The 20,253-nt window shown below is 43.5% G+C and overlaps 1 protein-coding gene across 5 annotated transcripts in view; it reads left to right on the top strand.

Moving 5' to 3' along the window:
• Nucleotides 1–7,421, top strand: part of LOC105092326 (cytochrome c oxidase assembly factor 1 homolog) — a 90,405-nt gene extending 82,984 nt beyond the window's left edge. For all 5 annotated transcript variants that reach the window (XM_010983994.3, XM_064487727.1, XM_031454625.2 and 2 more), the window contains exons 4-5: nt 6,131–6,207; nt 7,076–7,421. In XM_010983994.3, the coding sequence (XP_010982296.1) occupies nt 6,131–6,207; nt 7,076–7,178 (180 nt within the window). In that variant the 3' untranslated portion in view covers nt 7,179–7,421. The remainder of the gene's footprint in view (nt 1–6,130; nt 6,208–7,075) is intronic.
• The last annotated feature ends 12,832 nt before the right edge of the window (nt 7,422–20,253 follow it).

The raw sequence follows: 20,253 nt of genomic DNA, 5'->3' as shown, positions 1-20,253 counted from the left end.
GTAACATTTATTAATTCTAATAATTTTTGTGTGAAGAATAAGGGTTCTCTGCATAGAGTATCCTGTTGGGTGCAAATAGTGAGTTTTACCTTTTCCCTGCCAATTTATATACTTTATTTCTTTTTTTCTTCTTATTTTGTTGGTCTAATTGCTGTGGTTAAGACTTCTAATACTATGTTGAATAAAAGAGGTGAGAGTGGGCATCCTTATCTCGTTTCTGAATTTAATGGAATGGCCTTCAGCTTTTCGCTGTTGAGTATTATGTTGGCTGTGGGTTTGTTGTAAAATGGCCTTTATTATTTTGAGATGTGTTCCCTCTATATCCACTTTGGTGAGAGTTTTCTATCATGAATAGATGTTGAATTTTGTCAGATGCTTTCTCTGTGTTTATTGAGATGATAATGTGGTTTTTGTTAGTGTGGTGTATCACACTGATTGATTTACATATGTTGAACCATCTTTGTGACCTTGGAAAAGGTATCTTTATCTGCTTTTGGTATCAGGGTCATGGTGGCCTCATACAATGAATTTGAGAGTGTTCCCTCCTCTTCAATTTTTGGAATACTTTGAGGATAAGTATAAGTTCATTGTATGTTTAGTAGAATTCCACAGTGAAGCCATCTGCTCCTGAAGTTTTGTTTGCAGGGAATTTTTAAATTACAGATTCTGTTTCACTTCTAGTGATTGGCCTGTTCCAATGATCTGGTTCTTGACTCAGTCTGAGCAGACTGTATATTTCTAGAAACTTGTCCATTTCTTCTCAGTTGTCCAATTTGTTGGCATATAACTGTTCATAGTACTCGCTTATGCTTTTACATCTCTATGATATTGGTTGTTACCTCTTCTCTTTCAGTTTTTATTTTGTTTATTTGGGTCCTCTCTCTTTTCTTCTTGGTGGATCTGGCTAGAGGTCTGTCAATTTTGTTTATCTTTTCAAAAAACCAGTTCTTGGTTATATTGATCTTTCCTATTGTTTTTTCTTTAATGTCTATATTATTTATTCCCTCTTTGATCTTTAGTATTTCCTTCCTTCTGCTGACTTGGGTTTTGTTTGCTCCTGTTTTTCTAATTCTTCAGGTGGTAGTTAGGTTGTTAACTTGAGGTTTTTCTTATTTCTTGAGGAAGGCCTGTATTGCTGTGAACTTCCCTCTTAGAACTGCTTTTGCTGCATCTCACAGGTTTTGTAAAATAGTTTCTTCATTTTTCTTTTGTTTTGAGTTATTTTCTGATTTTTTCTTTCATTTCATCATTGACCCATTATTATTATTATTATTTTAGTAGCATGTTATTCAGAGGCCACATCTTTGTTCTTTTCCCACTTTTCTTTCTCTGGTTGATTTCTTGTTGTATACCATTGTGATCAGAAACAAAGCTTGAAGTATTTCCTATCCTCTTAAATTTGTTGAGGCTTGTTTTGTGGACTAGTATGTGGTTAATCCTAGAGATTGTTCCTTGTGTGCTTGAAAAAAATGTGTATTTTGGGTTTTTTGGGGGTGTAGTGTCCTGTAGGTATCAGGTAAGCCAAACTGGCCTGTTGTGTCATTTAGGACCTCTGCTGCCATATTGATTTTCTCTCCGGACGATCTGTCCATTGATACAGGTGGAGGTGTTAAAGTCTCCCAACTATTATTGTATTTGTCAGTTTCTGCCTTTATGTCTGCTAGTATTTGCTTTATGTATTTAGGTGCTTCTATATTGGATGTGTATGTGTTAATGAGTGTAATATCCCCTTGTTATGTTGATCCTTTTATCACTATACTGCTCTTCTTTGTCTTTATGACCTCTGTTTTAAAGTCTTGTTTTGTCTGATTTGAGTATTACTACTCCTACTTTCTTCGTTTTTTATTCCTTTCCTTTTGTGCTTTGATGATTTTCTTTTGTAGTATGCTGCTTTTCTCTTTGGTTTTTGTGAACCTGTTGTGATTTGTGGTTACCATGGAGTTCAAGTATTGTTTACCCTTAACTATATTCTACTTGCTTTAAACTGATAGTCATTCAAGTTCAAACATATTCTAAAAGACCTACATTTTTATACTCCCTCCCAATGCGTTTTGTGATTTTGATGTCCTATTTTACTGTTTATTGTAATTATAGTCACTTTTACAATTGTTTCTATTGTTTTTTAATTGACGTATTGGCTTATTTAAGTGATATTCAATCCTTGCTAAAAATTTGCTTTTCCTATTGTGATTTTTCCTTTCTTTTAGATTCTTGCTTCTTTTCTATCTAGAGAAGACCTTTCAATATTTCTTTTAGGGTAGTTTTAGTATTGTTGAATTCTTTTAGTTTTTCCTAGTCCAAGAAATTCTTTGTCTCTTCTTCTATTCTCAATGATAATCTTGCTGAGTAGAGAGTACTAGGTTGCAGGTTTTTCCCTTTCAGGACTTTGAATATATCATGCCACTCCCTTCTGGCCTGCAAATTTTCTGCAGAGAAGTCAGCTGATTTGGGGGTTCCCTTGTAAATGACTATTTTTCTCTTGGTGCCTTTAGAATCCTCTCTTTAACTTAGGCCATTTTAATTATATGTGAGTCTATTTGGGTTCATCCTAATTATCTTATTTGGGACCCTCTGTGCTTCCTGTACCTGGATATCTGTTTCCCTCTTGAGGTTTGGGACATTTTCAGCCATGATTCCTTGAAATACATTTTTGATCACCCCTTCCTTCTGGAACCCCTATTATGCATAGGTTAGCACATTTTATATTATCCCATAGTACTCGTATGTTGCTTTTATTTTTTATTTGACATTCTGCCTGCTGTTCTGACTGGGTGATTTCCACTTTTCTGTCTTTCAAATCACTTACTTGTTCTTCTGCATTAGTCAGGTAGTCATTGCTTCTAGGTCACTTTTGATCTTGGCAATTGAATTACCAATTTTGGGGGTTAATCTTTATAAGTTCTGGCTCCTTTTTACAGTGATCTGTGTGTTTCTATCAATAATCTTTCTTAATTCCATTAGCCTTTTTACTACCACCTTTTTGAACTCAGGATCTGGTAGACTGGTGAGCGCTGTTTCATTATTTGTTCTTTTGGGGGATTTCTCTTGCTCTGTTAATTGGGAACAGTTCCTCTGGCTTTTCCTTTTACTTAACTTTCTCTGCCTCTAGGAATTTAGAAGAAACAGTTATCTACTGGGTCTCGAAGGGGCTGCTTTTATGTGGGAGCATCCCTGTTTATCCTGTGTGTATCTGGTGTCTTTGGTGTGAGGGCTGGTTTTGGAATAGACACCAGCCGCATCTTTCCTCGGCGTGCTGGCTGTCACTTGGTTGACAGGGAGTGTGGCTGGTGCTGCCAAATCTAGAGCCTGTGTGGATTGTGAGGCTGGGCTTCCTCTCTGCTCAGTGTCACTGCCCTGTCAGGGGCAGGCTCTGCTCCCCAGTTGCTGGAGTAGAAGCCCGGAGGGTCGGGTTCGGTGAGACTCTGTTGCCCTTGAGTGCGTGCCCTGTCCTGAAGGAGATGACTGCAGAAGCTGGTGAGCCCTGGGAGGTCGCCACCTAGGCAGGCTTTCAGGACTCTGCTCAGAAGGAGCCCAAGGGTGTGTCCCTTTCCGTATTGTGTCCATCCCAGATCTAGGGCAAGGCTGTGGTGTGGAGCGGGCTGGGGCTGGGGGTCAGGGTGTTGTGGCTGCAGGAACTGAGGTGTCTGTGCTGCCGCCAGAGATCTGGGCTGCCTCTTTGGAAGACCTGTCTGCCCTAGGCCTGGGGCTGAGCTGCAAGGTGGCCTGGGCGGAGTCAGGGCACTGTGGCTGGGAGATGCGTTGCTGTGTGCTCCCAGGTGCCCTGGCAGTGGCCACTGCCGCCCCGCCCAGACCACACCCCAGGCCCTCCAGGCTGTCTCTGAGTGCAGACCCTTTTCCCGAGGCCAGGTTAGCCCAGATCTCACACCAGGCTGTGGTGTGGAGTGAGCAGGGCGGGGTTGTTTGTCTCATATGTGCTGGGAAGCTTGGTGAAGTGGCAGCCACCAGTGCAGGGGTCTCTCCAGCCTCCTTGTCCACAAGCCAGCAGGCGCGCACCCTCGCGAGTAGAGTCTAGGCTTCTCCAGCCCGTCTGTCTTTCCCAGCAGCCAAGGGGGCTGTGCCCTCTGCGTAGGACCCCAGGACAGGATGCCCAGTGTGTGGCTTGACCTGCTCACCCTACAGGGTGAGTGAGGGTCCACCCATCTGGACCTTCCCTTCCTTTCAGGTCCCTCCCAGGGGCACAGGTCCTGACACTATGCCTTTGTTCTGTCCTACCTGGTTACATGGAGAGCTTGCCTGCAGCTCTGGTTGTATAGGAGTTCTTCTGCCAGATTCCAGTCAATTTTCCATGAGAATTGTTCCACGTGTACATGTATTTTTCATGTGTTTATGGTGGGGAGGTGAGCTCTACGTCCTCCTATTTGGCCATCTTGAGCCCCCTCTGATCTGGTTCTAAAAGAAGGTGGAGTCATGCAGACTGGCAGTGACCAGGGACTGGATGCGGGGAGCCACCTTTGGGAGAGCAGTGTGGGCACACAGGGGTGCCGTGGTGAGAGTGTGAACCAGAGCTGTGGCCCAGAGAAAGAGAGATGGACACGAAGGCTGCTGTGGTGGCCAGGTGATAGGACTTGGTGACAGTTTTATACCAGATGTGGGTCAGAGGCGATGCTATAACATCTGACATGGGTGGTTGGTGAGACAGCAGTGGCCCTGAGTGAGTCAGGGGTGGACGTGAGTGCCTGCCTGGTGCCATGTGTGCATGTCACCATGTCCCTCATGCCGTGGGGTGTGGCTCCTTGTTTCCCCAGCTCCAGCTTCCCCTGGCTGGATCCTCCCAAGCATGAGAAATCAGAAAGGCCAGGGATTGGGTCCTGCTGTCCCCTGGGTCTCGAAGCACAGGGTACAGGGCCTGGCCTCGGTGCTCGGGACCCTGTGGGCACCTTTGCTGAGGGCGGGTTCCCTGATCTGGTTACCACATCTCGCCCCTTCACAAGGCTCAGTCAGTCTTTAGTTTTCACTGAAAAGCCAAAAACATTGCATTCGATATTTGTCTAAGTAGGGGCCTGAGCAAACACCTGCCAGCTCGCTCTGAGGCTCGCAGGCTCATCCCCAGGCTCAGGGCAGCGCAGCATCCGGGCTGCATCCCCACACGGTGTGAGCCCAGCTGCGGCGACCGGTGATGACAAACCACCAAGAACTCCTTGTTGTCCGTCCCACACGGGCCTTCACACACTTTCCGTAAAGCCTGGGCTCTGTGGTCCAGGTCACAGTCTGGACCAATTTGCTGGTAACAGTTCCCCCTTTTAAACAGTAGACTTTTTTTTTTTTTTCCTACTTTATTATGAAAAGTTTCAGACACACAGAAAGAGATCAAAGAATTTATGCTGTGGAACCAATATACCTGCCCTGCCACCTGGACTCGAATACTTGGCTCAGTTTGCTTCATCCTGTGCCTATTTACTTAGCTCTGTCTTTGTCCATGAGCTTGTCTTCTTCACATCCATACACTTCACCTTTAAATACATAAGCAGTATGTCATTTACTAGAATTTAGTATTTTTTATGGTTTTTTTTTTTTTTGCGGTGAAAGTCACATTCTGTGAAAGGTACAAATCTAAGTGTCCAATTTGATGAATTTTAATAAATGCATCCATCTGTGACTCAAGCCCCCACCTGCGTGTTTTCTGTTCTCATCACCTGCGAGTTCCAGCATGCTCTTCCCAGCTGGTCCCCTCCCATCCTCCAGCCCCAGCAATCACTTTTCTGATGTTTTTTTCCAACCTGGTTTGGCCTGTTCTAAAACGTGGAACCATGCATTACGTACTCTTGGGTAAGGCTTTTTCACGCCACGTGTTTTGGACCTTTAACCATGATGTTGTGCATATCAGTAGTTCTTTTTTAACTATGGCTTTAAAAATACTCATTGCAAATACTCAGGGCATTGAGTTTGGCCCAGATGGTCTCCTTGCCAAGTAGAAGGACTGCCATTGACCTCACCAAGCCATCCAAGGTGGGGCAGGGCATTTGGAGGGAGCCAGAAGGAAAATCAGGTGAATTCTTCACTGTGCTCAAGTTAGCAAACAACCAGATTCTGTGGCTAATCACTGGATTTTGTAGGGTCATCTCTTGAGAGGACATCATACCCACTTAGATCTCTCATTTTACACCCCCAGTTGAAGATTCCTGTCTCCGGACCCAGGGCAGAGGGCCATCTCTATGTCAACTCATCCAGGGATGCCCCCTTTAAGAGGTATTATGGGAAAGGGGGTGGGAATCGGGGAACGGGAGGAGAACCTTCCGCTGGAAACAATCTTGATTCCCATTTTCAATTGTAGTTATAGGATTGAGGTAGTAAGAATACGCTTTTCAAAGCTTGAGAAGTTTCACGGGCTGGACAGCAAGCCAGTGCCTTGGCTTCTAGCTCCGCCCAGACATTTTATCCCATGCAGCCTACTGAGTTGGCCTCTCCTTATGCTACTGAATTTGCAGGACTTCACAGTCACAGGGGTCGAGGTCTGCCGTAACTCGATGCTGTGTCTCTGTCCTCCCTCTTAAGATGAATAAGGCAGGGGTTCCTGTTCCAGAATTATTCATCACATTCTTTATGTAAGCTCCCCACCCCATTAATTGGCTTTCCTTGCCTGGTTGCCAGTAGCTACGTTCACTCACTTCCCCTACGGGAAGCCTCTCTCTCAGAGATGTTTGCTATTTAGCCAGGATGTGTTTTAATTCCCGAGGACAAAAGGAGCGGCAGCCCCGCCCACCTCCCCCTAACTCGCTGACCCCTGAGCCCGGGGATTAGCAGAGGAGCTGGCCGGCCTCCAGCGGGAACTGAAGGTCGAGGGGAATTAGGAAAAGCGAATAAGCTGCTCCTTCTCCTCCCCGATGTCAGCCCTTCCCTGTTAAACTTGCCCTGTTCATGATGCCAGTTAAATAGTGAGCGCCTGGAATAAAAGGCGCTGATGTTCTATTCACAGCACTAACATAAAATAGTGTTTCAAAATTTAAGATGACATTATTCCAAACCACTGCTTTTCTCTTTTTTGACCCTTTTTTTTTTTTTTTTTTTTGGCCTCAGTGTTTCCTTGATTAGAGACTGTATTTTTGGTTTCTCTCAGGTGGAACCTCCAAGAGGTCTTCTTAGAGCTCAAGGATGGTCAGCAGATTCCCGTGTTCAAGCCTGGTGGGGAGAACGGTGATGATGCGGTGAAAAGGGAGTGAAGGTGACCAGCTCCCTCCCAGCCGCTCCCCCCACCCCCACGTGCCCTGCATTCAGCCCCCGGGCGAGTGGCCGTTCTGCTGGGATGCTGGTTTCTGTGTCACTCTCCTTGGGCCACAACAAATGCTTCTGTGGTTTTTAATTTAATCAGAAAGAAACTTACTATAATTTATTAGAATGAATGTACTTGAAAGTTCTCTGTACAAAAGCAAAGCACAGAATTAAAGGAATCCTATTCATAACAACATGTTCGCTGATTTTTGCTATTTCTCGTCTCTTTCTTTTCCTCCCCTCACACCCCTCCCATCAGTGAGAAGGTTTTCTAGTACTGAGAAGGCTTTTAATTGTTAACATCAGAAAGCCAAGGCAGAACAGGCACCCACTTCTGTTTCATTGCTCTGCCCTGACGTCATGTTAAGTAGCTTGTGGACAGTCTCGAAGACCTGGGCCTTTTTTCTTCTCCACTGTTACTTTATTTCTGTTTTAGTCACCGAAGATTTACAAAACAACTGCCATAATCCAAATAATTTGAAAGCTTAAAATATTTATATATACAAAAGCACTCGTGGGACTAACACAGGATGTCCATTTAAAGCTGACAGGCCCTCCTTTGTCTCCTCTCCACACAACTTAACCACGTAGTAGAGAATCTTACCTGTAGGTTTTATTAGTCTTATAAGGGGACAGTATTTCAGAGCCAAAAGATCTTCCTTCTGAGCACCAGAGCCTACAGAGTCCAGAAATCTGGTACCTTTGCTTGGAAAACGCCAATTTAACCCCCTTAATATTATTAGGCTTAATATGGTTGTAATAAAGGACATTTATGAGCTCTCTTCCTGTATTCTGAATATTCATTGGAGAGAAGCCTCTCAAAAAAGATTAAGTTTAAACGTGCTGGTCGAGTACAAGGCCTTTTATCATTGGAAATTTTTTCTGTTCTGTAGTTTGTTTCTTTAAAAAGTATGTTCTTTGAATAGATGATAAAGTGAAAATATCTTTCCCTGAGAGCACTTTTTCTCTTGTGTTTGTTAAATATTACGATCTATTCACTCTTTTAAAACAGTGAATGGTAGAACACTGTACACAGTTTTGTGCTTTATGTAACGACTATGTACCGTTCTGTTGTGTACGTTATCAGTTTATATATTGCTTCATATCTGACTGTTCTTTTTACAGCTTTCATTTCCTTTTGGTGTTTTGTTTGCTAGATTTTTTTTTCTTGCTATGGCCAAACTGTAGAAAACCAGGGCCAGAGTGGGCCCTCTGTTCTGAAGTAAAAGTAAGTGACCGTTTCTGTTTGTGGAGAATTTGGATTAAGAGGCTCTTCTAACCCAACTGATGGGAAATAATATTATGGAGTGAGAAGGCCCTTGATTTCTATTTGAAAAGTCAGCATCTCGGGTGCTTCTTCCAGTTAAGCATACTTCCATGTATGTACTTATTAATGCCCTCATGGTTGACTGTGAACAGGCCGGAACCCAGTCATCGCAGTGGACATCTACATTCCTCTTCTTGAAGCAATGATGTGTATTTGCAGCCCACCACTTCCTGTGTATCCAGTAATCACTGTGGCTCAGCCATGGACTCCCAGTAATGGCCCTGAAGACATCTTGGAAAACACACACGGTCATCAGAGGCCAAGGTGACTTTTCACCGTGAGCGGCGTTAGAGCGAGTCATATAGACCAGCGACTGGCGAGAGGGCGGCACTGGAATTGTAGGAATTATGGGTTTGTGACAACTGAAGGAGATCACAGCCAACAGGTCAAAAACAACAGCCAATAAACGGCAGTCGGACTCCCACGTGCCTTTACGGAAGCTGCTGGTCTCTGCTTACAAGCTGCTTCCCAGCTGCGATGCTGGGCGGCTGCAGAGGGACCAGAGCGCCCAGCAGTGGTGCTCAAATGATGCAGCAGAGAAAGATACTGCTTTGAAGGAATCCAAGAGGCCCGTTGAGTCCCCTGTCCCTCATGGTGGACTAGTGACCTGATGGCCCTTGAAATCTTAGGATTTCAGACATGATGGAGACCACCTTGCAAGTAGAGGGAACAGGAAAGAAGGCCTCAGCAGGAGAAATGTGAGCCATGCTCCAGAAGGAAGACACCCCATTCGGCCAGTGGATGGGTTTGTTGAGGAGACAGTAAAAGGCAGCCCCGGACAGGAGAGGTGGCCACACCGTGAAAGCCAGCGCCAGCCTTTTGCATGCAGCTTGTGTCCATCAGATTCTGGAGTAAGTATCTGATTCTATTGTTAACAAAGGTTTAAGAGGCTGTGCTGAATTATACTGACAAGACCTAGATGACTTTCAAATAAATCACAGATTTTACAGATTTGGCCTTTTCCTCCCTCTCTCCCTTCCAACATCCCCCATTCACCAATCCAGGGATTTAACAGTACCTGATGAGACGAGGTTTTATTACGCCCCGTTTTTGGGAAGGTTACCTTCAGCAAAGACGGAGCAGCCAGCCCTGGACAGCGAGTGGGAGGGTCAGGGAGCTGCTCCACCTGCAGCGGCTCCACGGGGCTTTCTGAGGGACAGTGGCCACAGGCTACTTGAGTCTTTGGTGTCATTTGTCCATATGGAAAATATGAGTCCGTATTTACCAATCATTGCCTGTCTTACAGGTGAGGCCGTGTTTGTACTGCTCACTGGGACGCTTCGGCAAAGGATGCTGTACACACAGGAAGCCAGATGACCGTGAGGATCAAGGAGGAGGCGAGAGGCAGGTCGGAAACCCTCCAGGCTCCACCCACACAAAGACCCCGGTCCCCTCCTTAACCAGGCCGCGGTCCAGGCTTGTCTGGCCGACTTCAGCCAGTTGCTCAGGAATGTGTACAGAGAAGCTGGCACTTTACAATCCAGGCTTCAAAAGCAGGAGATGAAAATACACAGGTATGTATCAGATCACATGCGGTTTATTAAATGCCTTTTATTAGGTAATATGCCTTCAAGGCAGAAACTATTTTTCTGCCACCACATATCATTCCTATGTTTTAAATTTAGCTACCATTTTACTGCCAAATTCTTTTTATAAAGTACAAAACTATAGACTGATCTCTTATGAACGTCACAAAATTCTAAACATTAACAAGCTGAATCCAATGACACATAGTAGTAAGTGGCACATTGTATTTTTCATGAATTATCTTGGTGCCTCTCCCTTGCAGTGCCCTGCTCTGTGGACAAGTGTTGACTATGTGGTTGGTTTTGGCCAGTGGACTGTGAGTGGAAATGACGTGCAGGACTTCTCAGTTAGAAGTCTGAGTTCCGGCCCCTGGTTCACCAGGTGCTGTTTTCTTTCTTCCCCAAGATCAGTGATGTCCCAGCTGGCAGCCGCACCAAGGATCTGGGCTCTGGAATGAAGCTGTGTGGCAGAGCTACAGCTGACCCACAGTGAAGGTCACGGGACACGTGGCATGAGCGAGAAATAAACCCTCCTGAGCCTTTAAGGTTGGGGGGCCATTTTTACTCCAGCTGAACCGGACAGTTAACAGTGACTAGAGGTTTATTTCAGGAATGCAAGGGTGGTTCCATGTGAGGAGAGCCACTAATATGGTTCATCCCATTCATAGAGCTGAGGAGGAAAATTATGTGATAATTTTTGTAGGTACAGAAAGGCATCTGACAAAAGGTGCATTCAAATGAGAACGAATGGATAAGGTAGGTAGGGGTGTGTGTGTGTATGTGTGTAGACATACATATTTCCAAAGTCATCATCTTAATTGCGAACCAGTAGAGGCTCTTCTAAGATAATAATTGATATAGTGCATCCTTAACATTGTATTGTATCCACCACAGTTAGATAAAAAGAAACAAAAGCAAGAGGCCTAAAAATCAGACAGGAAGAGTAGAGCATTGCTCTTTATGTAGATGATGACTTTGCAGCTGCAAAATCCACCACGATCTGTGGAACAGTACAGAGTAGTTAGCAGAAGCTATGAGATTAATTGTGGAAACAACATTCTTCACATACGCAACTAATAACCAGTTAGCAGTAACAGGGAGCAGACACTATTTAAAATGGCAAAAACCAAACCCAAACAAAAACTGCTTAGGAAGAAACTTAGCAAGAAAGCTGCAAAACTGAAATGAGAGCACCTGAGTGCAACGGAGAGATGCGCCATGTGCCTGGACGGCAAGAGTCTCCATCATAAAGATGTCACTTCTCCCTGAGTTACATTTAACACAATACCAATAAAAATTTCATTAGGGTTTTTTTTTTTTTTTTTTTTAAAGCTAGACAAGCTAATTAGTCATAAACTCATTTGGAAGACCAGATAAGTGAAGATGGCTAGGAAACCCCGGCAGAGGAGGGAGGCCTGGGCTTCCAGACGTTAGAACTTATTTGTAAATGAGATAATGAAAGTGCTGGCACAGGGAGAGACGATGCGGGGAAAGCACAGAAGTGCGTGTGGAAAGCTGGTCATGCCGAAGGCTGCGTCTTAATCAGGGAGGGAGGGGAAGGCGAATGGAGAACGGTGTTGAACCACCTGGCAGCTGTGTGCAAAAAGATGAAACTGGAGCCACTGCGCACCGTACAAATTCCAACTGGATCAAAGATCTACATGTGAGAATAAAACCATCTAATAAACTACTCGCAGAAAAATATGGGTGAATTCCTTTATAACCTGGAAGTGGAGAAGTAGCTAACCATGATTCATTATGGAAGTAATACAGGACACTGACTATGTAAAAACAAATTTCTGCATGTCTGAAAACGCCATAGCAGAAACCAAATGATGCACAGAGGGAAATGTTTACAATTTAAATCACAAAAGTTAAGATCTCTGATTTGTAAAGAGCAAAAGTTAAGAAAAATAGTAACCAAATAGAAAAAGGGGCAAAAAGATATTATGAATTCATGAAAATGAAACGTGACTCTTAAACATGTTAAAAAAAAAATGCTCAACCTCCCTCTTAAGAGGAATGCAAATTAAAACTACAGGAAGATACCATTTTTCTTCAAGCAGATTGGCAATAATCCCTAAATTTGAGAACCTCTTTTCTCGAAAGGCTGTGGGGAAACAGGCACTTTTAAATTCCTGGTGTGAAGACAAAATGATACAATGCCTGTGGAAGGGAACCACACATCTAGAAAGATGTCATGTACTGTTAAGCGTCCATCCAGCAATCCCACATCTAAGACTCTATCCCCAAGATACGCTGGCAAAAATGCAAAATGCCATTTGAGATTATTTCATGCAACGCAATCTGTAATAGCAAAAAATATATAACCCAAATATAATCCAGCTATCCATCAACAGAGAACAGGTTAAGTAAACTTTGATTCCATACAACTGAGAAGTCTACTTGTAAAAAGGAATTTTATATGTGCGTGTGCATATGAACCTATATATTAGCCACTAATTTCAAAAGGTATTTAATGGAAGAATAAGTAAAAGCAATTGTCTTTGGGACAGTGAACAAAACAGCAAGGGGGTCTAAATAGCAAACAGGGACGAAAGCTGTACTTCCCTGAATTTGAAACCATGCAGTTTTGTTTTTACGTAATTTAAAAATAAAATCACAGAACTTTCAAATATTTTTTTAAAATACTGAAAGAAATGAACCATAAAGAGAAGCAGCATTCCAAGTGACTGTGAAACAGCCCAGTGAGTGGGAACAGATACACAACAGGGAGTTCCACAACCGTTAACTCGAGAGAGCAGAAACCCCCTGCTCTTCCCGCGAAGCACAGCTGGAAACCCTGGACAGACGTCAGGTGAACATTAACAATTCTGAAAGATGAAAATGGGGCAGGTTGGCTGGGGACCTTGGGACCCAAGTAAAAGCACAGCAGCGAGTTCCCTGGGTTTTCTTTGGCCTCGTGTGTCTCACACTAGGTGCTGGTGGAACCAGCAGCCCGGAAACACCAGAGGGAGAGACAACAGAAGCCAAGCGAAGCCTGCTCTCTCAACCCAAAGGACCAGGAAAGAGGCGGCCCGGAAAGGCAAAGGACCTTCAACAGTAATTGCCCCACTCTAGCCAGGTACCAGGGGAAAAGACACAGTTCCACCCCCTACCCCGGTCAGCAAAGGCCAAGCGGAAAGCCTACACTTCTCCTTTCTTGGCGGTAATGAGGCCTCCTCCCGTCCCACTGGGTTGGTGGCAGAGAAGGCCCACTGGGGAGTTAGGACTGTCAACCCTGCCTGAGGGTACCCAACCCCACAGGCATCAGCGGAGGCCACGCAGGGAGTCCACACTTCGACGTTCCTCCAGCAGGAACATTCAGCCCTCCCACCCCCATGGCATCAGTGGGGTCCATGTTCTCCCGCGGGGAACAGTGACGAGGTGCCCCCCACCGCCTGGGGTCAGAGGCGGCCAAGCGGTGAACCTGGATCCCCAACTGGCAGCAGCGAGGCGGCACTGGGCGTACCCCCACTTTGCCCAGCAGTGTGGTGTCAGAGAAGGCCTGCTACAACAGGAGATTTACAGAACCCAGAGACTCATAAAACTGAATGTCCAGCGTTCTACACAAGAGAAAACCATGCTTTCCTACCAAGAACCAGGAAAATCTCAACTTGAAGAATCAGGAAGTTGATGATAAAATAGAAATTACCCAATCTGAGCAGAGAGAGAACAGACTGAAAAACAGTAAAAAAAAACAAAAACAAAAACAAAACCCAAAAACCTAGTATTTGTGTCCTTGGAGTCCCAGGAGAAGAGACAGGTGGGGCAGAAAAAGCATTTGAAAGAATAATGGCTGAAAAGTTGCCAAATTTGGCAAAAGACATCAACCTACCTATTTAAGAAGCTGAGTGAACACCCCAAACAGCATAAACCTAAACAAGTCTCTAACACAAACTTCTGAAAACTAGAGGCAAAGAAAAAAGCTTGAAAGGAGCAAGACAGAAACCCCACCTTACCTACGGGGGAAGGTCATTCACACGACAGATGCCACCTCAGGAACCACGGAGGCCAGACAAGTGGCAGCAGATTTTTCAAGTGCCAAAAAGAACCGTCAGCTCTGAATCCTGTGCCTGGCGAAATTATCCTTCCCGAATGAAGGGAAGATAAAGACATTCTCAGACGATGGAAAACAAAAAGCATTTGTTGCTTGAACAGACCTAAAGAGTGACTAAAGGAAGTTCCTGAAACAGAAAGGAAGTGTTTAAAAAAAGAAAGGCGTCTTGGAACAGCAGGAAGGAGGAACAGTGGGAAGAATGAAAATACGGGTAGACACGATAGACTGTCCTTCTCTTGAGTTTTCCCAAGAACGGTTTGATGGTGCAAACAAAATATCTGATTTACTACTCGACCCAAACTGGTAAAATGTGGACATCAACCCATCTTTGTTGCAGCCACATAGTTGGCGTCTTGCTGCGGCGGCTGCAGGAATCCGCGTTGTGGTAAGACGGCACAGAACTCCACACACACTCTGCTCGGGCGTCAGTCTCTGGCTTTGATGTTGTCCTGTAGCTGTCTTTCCAACTTCCCGTAAGTCTAAGTATTTCAAAATAAAACGTTTTTAAAGGTGTAGGACAAGGGCACTGAGTAGGCTGCTTTGAAAGGGCAAAGGATGAGGTGATGGTCCTTCCCGCCTAACTCCCAGCTCTCTGACGACTGAACATACCTCTTCCTTAAACACCCTTTTTCTTCTAGGTACATTTCTCTCACAATTTATTAGAAAGCTGGTCTTTTTTTTTCCCCAAAAAAAGAAACATGTTCTTTACTGTTTGAGGACTTCCATCTCTGTGCGTTTTTACTACTTGGGGTTTGAGAGACTACTAACTACATTTCCAAAACCATGAAAATTTAAGAGTGTTATTACCTTACAGTGAACTTACTCAGAAAGCTGGTCCTTTTAATAAAGGAGGTGACTAAAGAGGCACTAATTTTCATGAAAACCCATCACCGTATATTGAAACTAAGAGAACTTTTTTTTTATGTAAAAAGCTTAGTTTTAGTAAAATAAAACTCCTCTTATTTTAATAAAAACTGTAAGAAGGAATGCAATCAAAGTCCTAAGATTACTCTGCCATGTGAAATAAACTGCTCCCCAAAGGACTGTCAGGATTGGTTTGAAATAGGAATTATCTCCTATTTTATATGTTTAGGTTACAGTAGCCTGGGGGTTGGCAAACTGACTCTGTGAAGGGCCAGAGAGTTATAACTATTTTAGGCTGATTAGGGCATAAGATCTCTGCTGCACCTGCTCAAGCCTGTGGTTCTGCATTAAAGCAGCTGGAGACAAACGTAAATGAACAGGCTGTGTTCCAACAAAGCTCCATTTACCAAACAGGAAACAAGGGTATATACAGCACGCCGGCCTCGGTACCAGCCTGGTCTCAGTTACTTATCCTCCAGTTATTAAAACAGATCCAACCAAAATCAAGTTGCACAAAAATAATTTTTAAAGACGACTCTTTTATGAACATACAATGTAGCCAAAGGTAGACCCCACGGAGGCAAAGGCCCCGTGAAGCTCAATGAATCTATTCTCTGTTCTGCCGGCAGCTGTAAATCTTGGGCGAATTGCACATTCCCCTCTGAGACGCTATTAGCTCATCTCTACTTCGAGAGAATGAGAGGAGGGCGTGTGTTTTTATTTCCCAGTTCTGTCACTGTGAATTTCAGTTCAGCAGACTTACTTTCACTGTTACCACCACAACTTTATACTGCCTTTAAACGAACAATTTCAGAAGAAAAGTACACTCATTTTTGTTTAAATAAATTAGAGTTCTGATAAAGCACAATGAGCTAAAAATGACCATCAGAAGGTTAGGTGTATCAAAACCCCAAACTGGAGAGTATCCAAAACAACTGCACCAAGTAATAAAATATAAATAAAAAATATATAAAAATATAATAATATAACATAAAAATAAAATATAAAATAAAAAGGGACAAAGTTAAGGATGTACAAGGTCTCTCCACTGAAAAATATGAAAGTGCTGATCCTTATTTTGTAGTTGGCTTTTTTCCTTTGATAACCATGTAAGTTTAAAAAGCTAAAGATCTAATCTGTTCTTAGAAACAATAATTAGTACATAAATGTAAACTAAAAAAAATGTGCAGTAGACCGTATATATGTATTCACATGCAATATAATGTGTATGTGCAGTCGAACTATAGTAATTCTACCTAATAAAAGTGAAAAAGGAAAAAAAAACCTATGAGATCGAATACACGTATGTATATATATGACTAGGATGTTACGCTGTGCACCAGAGATCGACACATTGTAACTGACTATAATTCAATTAAAAAAAATCTATGAAAGAAATATAAAACAATGCTGAGAAAAGTGGGAATACATACTATGTTTATAGATTGGAAGACTCACTATTAAAAAGTCAATTTGATCTACAGATTCAATGAAATCTCCAAAATCCCAAGAGGCTTTTTTAGGGGGTAATTTTGGTAGAAGTTGACAAGTCAACTCTAAAATTTCTTTGGAAACGCAAAGGACCTAGAATAAACAATAATCTTAAAAAAGAAGGAACTGGAAGTCCTATTTCACTTGACTTCAGGACGTATATAATTCTCACAAAAGGATAAGCAAATAGATTAATGAAACAGAAGACTGTGCAGAAACAGATCTACAGATACACGGTCAAATGACTTCAGACAAGGACACCAAAACAGCTCAATGGGGAAAGGACAGTCTCTTTGACAAATGGTGCTGGAACCACTGAATATTCACATGAAAAACAGACATATTTGACCCCTACCTAACATCAAAGGGGGAAGAAGTTAATTCAAAGTGGATCATGAACGTGAACATAAAAGTTAAAACTATAAAGCATAGGAAAAAAATAATATCTTTATGACTTTGGGGTAGGTAAGGACTTCTTAAAGAGGATACACAGTGCGTTCACCATGAAAGAAAAATTGATCAGTTGGACTTCATCAAAATTAAAACCACCTTCCTTTCAGAAGATACCGTCGAGGAAACAAGACAACTCACAGAATGGGCAAAAAGATTTGTAACACATAAATCGGACTTGTATCTGGAATATATAAAAGAGGATCACAAGTCACTATCCAATTAGAAAGGAAAAAAAAGGACAAAAAATATGATCCAACGAACACTGGCATAGTATTCCTCATTGGTCATCAGGGAAATGCAATGTAACCCACCAAGAGATGCCATCACGGACCCGTGAGAATGGCGAGAGGAAAAAAGTGATGGCCAACACTGTGAAGCACCCACACCTCTCCTGTGTTGCTGGCAGGAATGGCAAACGGAACAATCACTTTGGAAACGGCTGGGTATTTTCTTGCAAAGTTTCATGTACATCTACCCCATGACCTAGAAACTCCTATTTAATCTAAGAGAAATGAGTAAGTGTCCACAGAAAAATACCTGGACAATGTCTAGAGCAGCTTTGTGCATAGGAGACAAAACCTGAAACAGCCCACGGGTCCTGTGAACAGAGATGCGGTTTTACATCAACTGCTGTGGGATGTTCAAAAGCGCTCCCCGGCAGTGACAAGGAACACGCTGCGGACACAGGCGCCAGCAGGGCTGGGCCTCAGGAACGCCACCCCAGGGGTACGTGCCACCCGACTCCATGCACACGAACGTGTACATTTGTCAAGCCCGACGCGGGCTGCTGTGGGCTTGCAGCTGTTCGTGTCACTATTTGCGAATTACATCCTCCCTCCCACAACAGACGCGCAGTCGGAGATGAAGGCGTTTGTGGTTAAGACTGAGGTTTGTAATCCAGCTCTTTTAATTCTACAGCAAATTAAAGGTACGAGGTGGTAAGTGATCTTGAACAACTTTTGACTACCTTATTTTTAACTTGATCAGTCTGATTCAAATTTCTACAAGTGTGAGCTTAACATGGATTTAGGATTCGTCTGCTGGTACCTTGGAATGACCAACATCGGCGTCCAGGGACCGACATCGCTCAGGCCTCCATGGACGAAGCCGCACACCTTCCCACGGATCACGAGGACTGAGGTCCACCTCCTGTCTGACCTGCTCTGGGCCGCCTCTTCTCTAGAACACTTTCTTTCAAACTGAGCTCAGTTGGAAAAGTTTAAGAGTTACCACAATTAGCATCTGAGCTTCCCCTCTACCTACCAGAGAGAGCCGTATTCTCCTACTTTTCATATGAGAACAAAAAAACCCCCATGAAAACACAATTTCCCGACTGACTAAAACGCCTTGTACATTTTGCGTATTTCATGAACAACTTCTCATCAAGCTAAAATATTATCACGTTGAAACCGTGTGGATAAACTCAACAGTACTGTTAAGTCCTTCATAACCCAGTCAAAAGGAAAAATGAACAGCTTTAGGTAAGTGCAGAGCTGGTTGGTTAGTAATTAATGTTAAGATTTGACTTGGTCCAATATTGTGAAGGCATTTGTGCTCCATTTATAGGACATAAACCAAAACCTTTCCTAGTCTATGTGCTTCTTAAGAAGCTCTGTACAACTCTGAATTTAAGGCACAAAAACTGCTAAGGGTGAGCAGCGCTCTGCAGACAGTGGCCAGCTGTGAGAAAACCCATCCTTTTTTTAATACAGCCGTTGTACTAAATGTATTTATTATGAATGTAATATTAAAAAAATGGTTTAGAAAAAGTCTGTTGTCCACATGATTCTAAAACTTAACAAATCTATCCAGTATAAAAATGTCATTCAATCATTCAGTAGTGGGTGTTTTTTTTTTTCCTCACCTCCTTCCTAATTTTGTCACAGAGATAGTGATAAAAATTTGCCCCAGATTGTGACTTACCTGACGCGTAACATTGTGGCCGTGGGTTTTCACTGAAAACTCTGCCACTGTAGCAGAATTTCCTCTTCCTCTTTCAAAAGCCTGTTTAGAAATGCTAGATTCCAAGAAACAGTAAATAAGCCAGTTTAGTGAGAAAACAAGGCAACTTGATGGTTCGAACTGCTGGCTCAGTTTCAGCTGACGGTGTGGGCACAGCGCCGGGGGCCCTGAGGCCCGCATGGCGGGGCTGGGAGCCGTCACAGACCATCCCTGTGACTGTCTGGCCCAGGACCCCCGCACACACGGGGCTGGGCGCTACCATCGGCATGACTTTGACGTTCAGGAAGCCAGGCTGGGAGGAGAGCTCTGTGCGACGCGCACGGTGCAGAGCGCATGTGACAGGTGGTGCGTGCACGCAGCGCACGGAACACAGACAAGCTGGGTTCACCAGCACCTAATACAACAGAAATAAGGACCCTCAGACTCGTTTGCGTGAGAAGGATATTTAGTTGCTTTAAGTTGCACAGTGTACGCTTCTGCATGTCCTTTTCCTAAAGGAATTTACTGTTCACTGTGGGGCCCAGATACGACTGAAGTGCTCAATCCTAAATAAATGACATGCTGTTGAGTACATTCTTTAAGTCTTTTGGGGACAAGGGTGACCTCCCTAATGACAGAGTCTCCAATGTCAAATATTGTTTATGAACAAAATAAAGGTTTATAAATATTTTGGCATTTTAGAACTTTTCCAGGTAGAGCCTGAGGGCTAACGTGAAACTCAACAGAAGCAGACGCTCGATGGCCAGCGTGGACATGCTTTCTAATTTTGTATTTCTTCCCGACTCGGGGTGGGGGGAGGTTATTACCAACAACGTGCCAGCATCTCTTCACTGACCAAAACACCACTGTGTTGATCAGATCACACTGACACTTGCAAGTGACCAAACTTAAGTGACAAGCGTGTGAGGAGGTGGCCGCCAAGACAGGGAAGGTGTGACGAGGGAGACAACTGAGGGGCCGACGCTGGTTTGGTATCACAGGATTACTTAACCTTGACCTTGAACACCAGAACCATCTCAGGGGTGACCAATCACCACCACTCTTATTAGCGATGTTGAAGGAAAAAAATGAGCCGGGTTTTGCATTGATAGGTTTACAAGCGCTAGGAACAGACAGGCAACAGGAGCAAAATCAAGTCAATATAAAGCAGTAATGAAATATAAAAATAAGACGTTATTAAACTATACTGGCTTTAGGTCTCAAAAATTTGGAAAATACCTGTTTAAACTCTGACTCCCTGCCAAAAATCCAAAGTGAAAAACTCTCAATTTTGTAGATACCAACGTACATGAATGCAGCTACAGATACACGTATGAATAACGCAAGGTAGATTTACAAAGATG

The sequence above is a fragment of the Camelus dromedarius genome, chromosome 7 (assembly GCF_036321535.1).
Source record: "Camelus dromedarius isolate mCamDro1 chromosome 7, mCamDro1.pat, whole genome shotgun sequence".
Lineage (NCBI taxonomy): Eukaryota > Metazoa > Chordata > Mammalia > Artiodactyla > Camelidae > Camelus > Camelus dromedarius.
The sequence above is the reverse complement of the archived record's forward strand: the minus strand, read 5'-3'. Positions and strand labels throughout refer to the sequence as shown.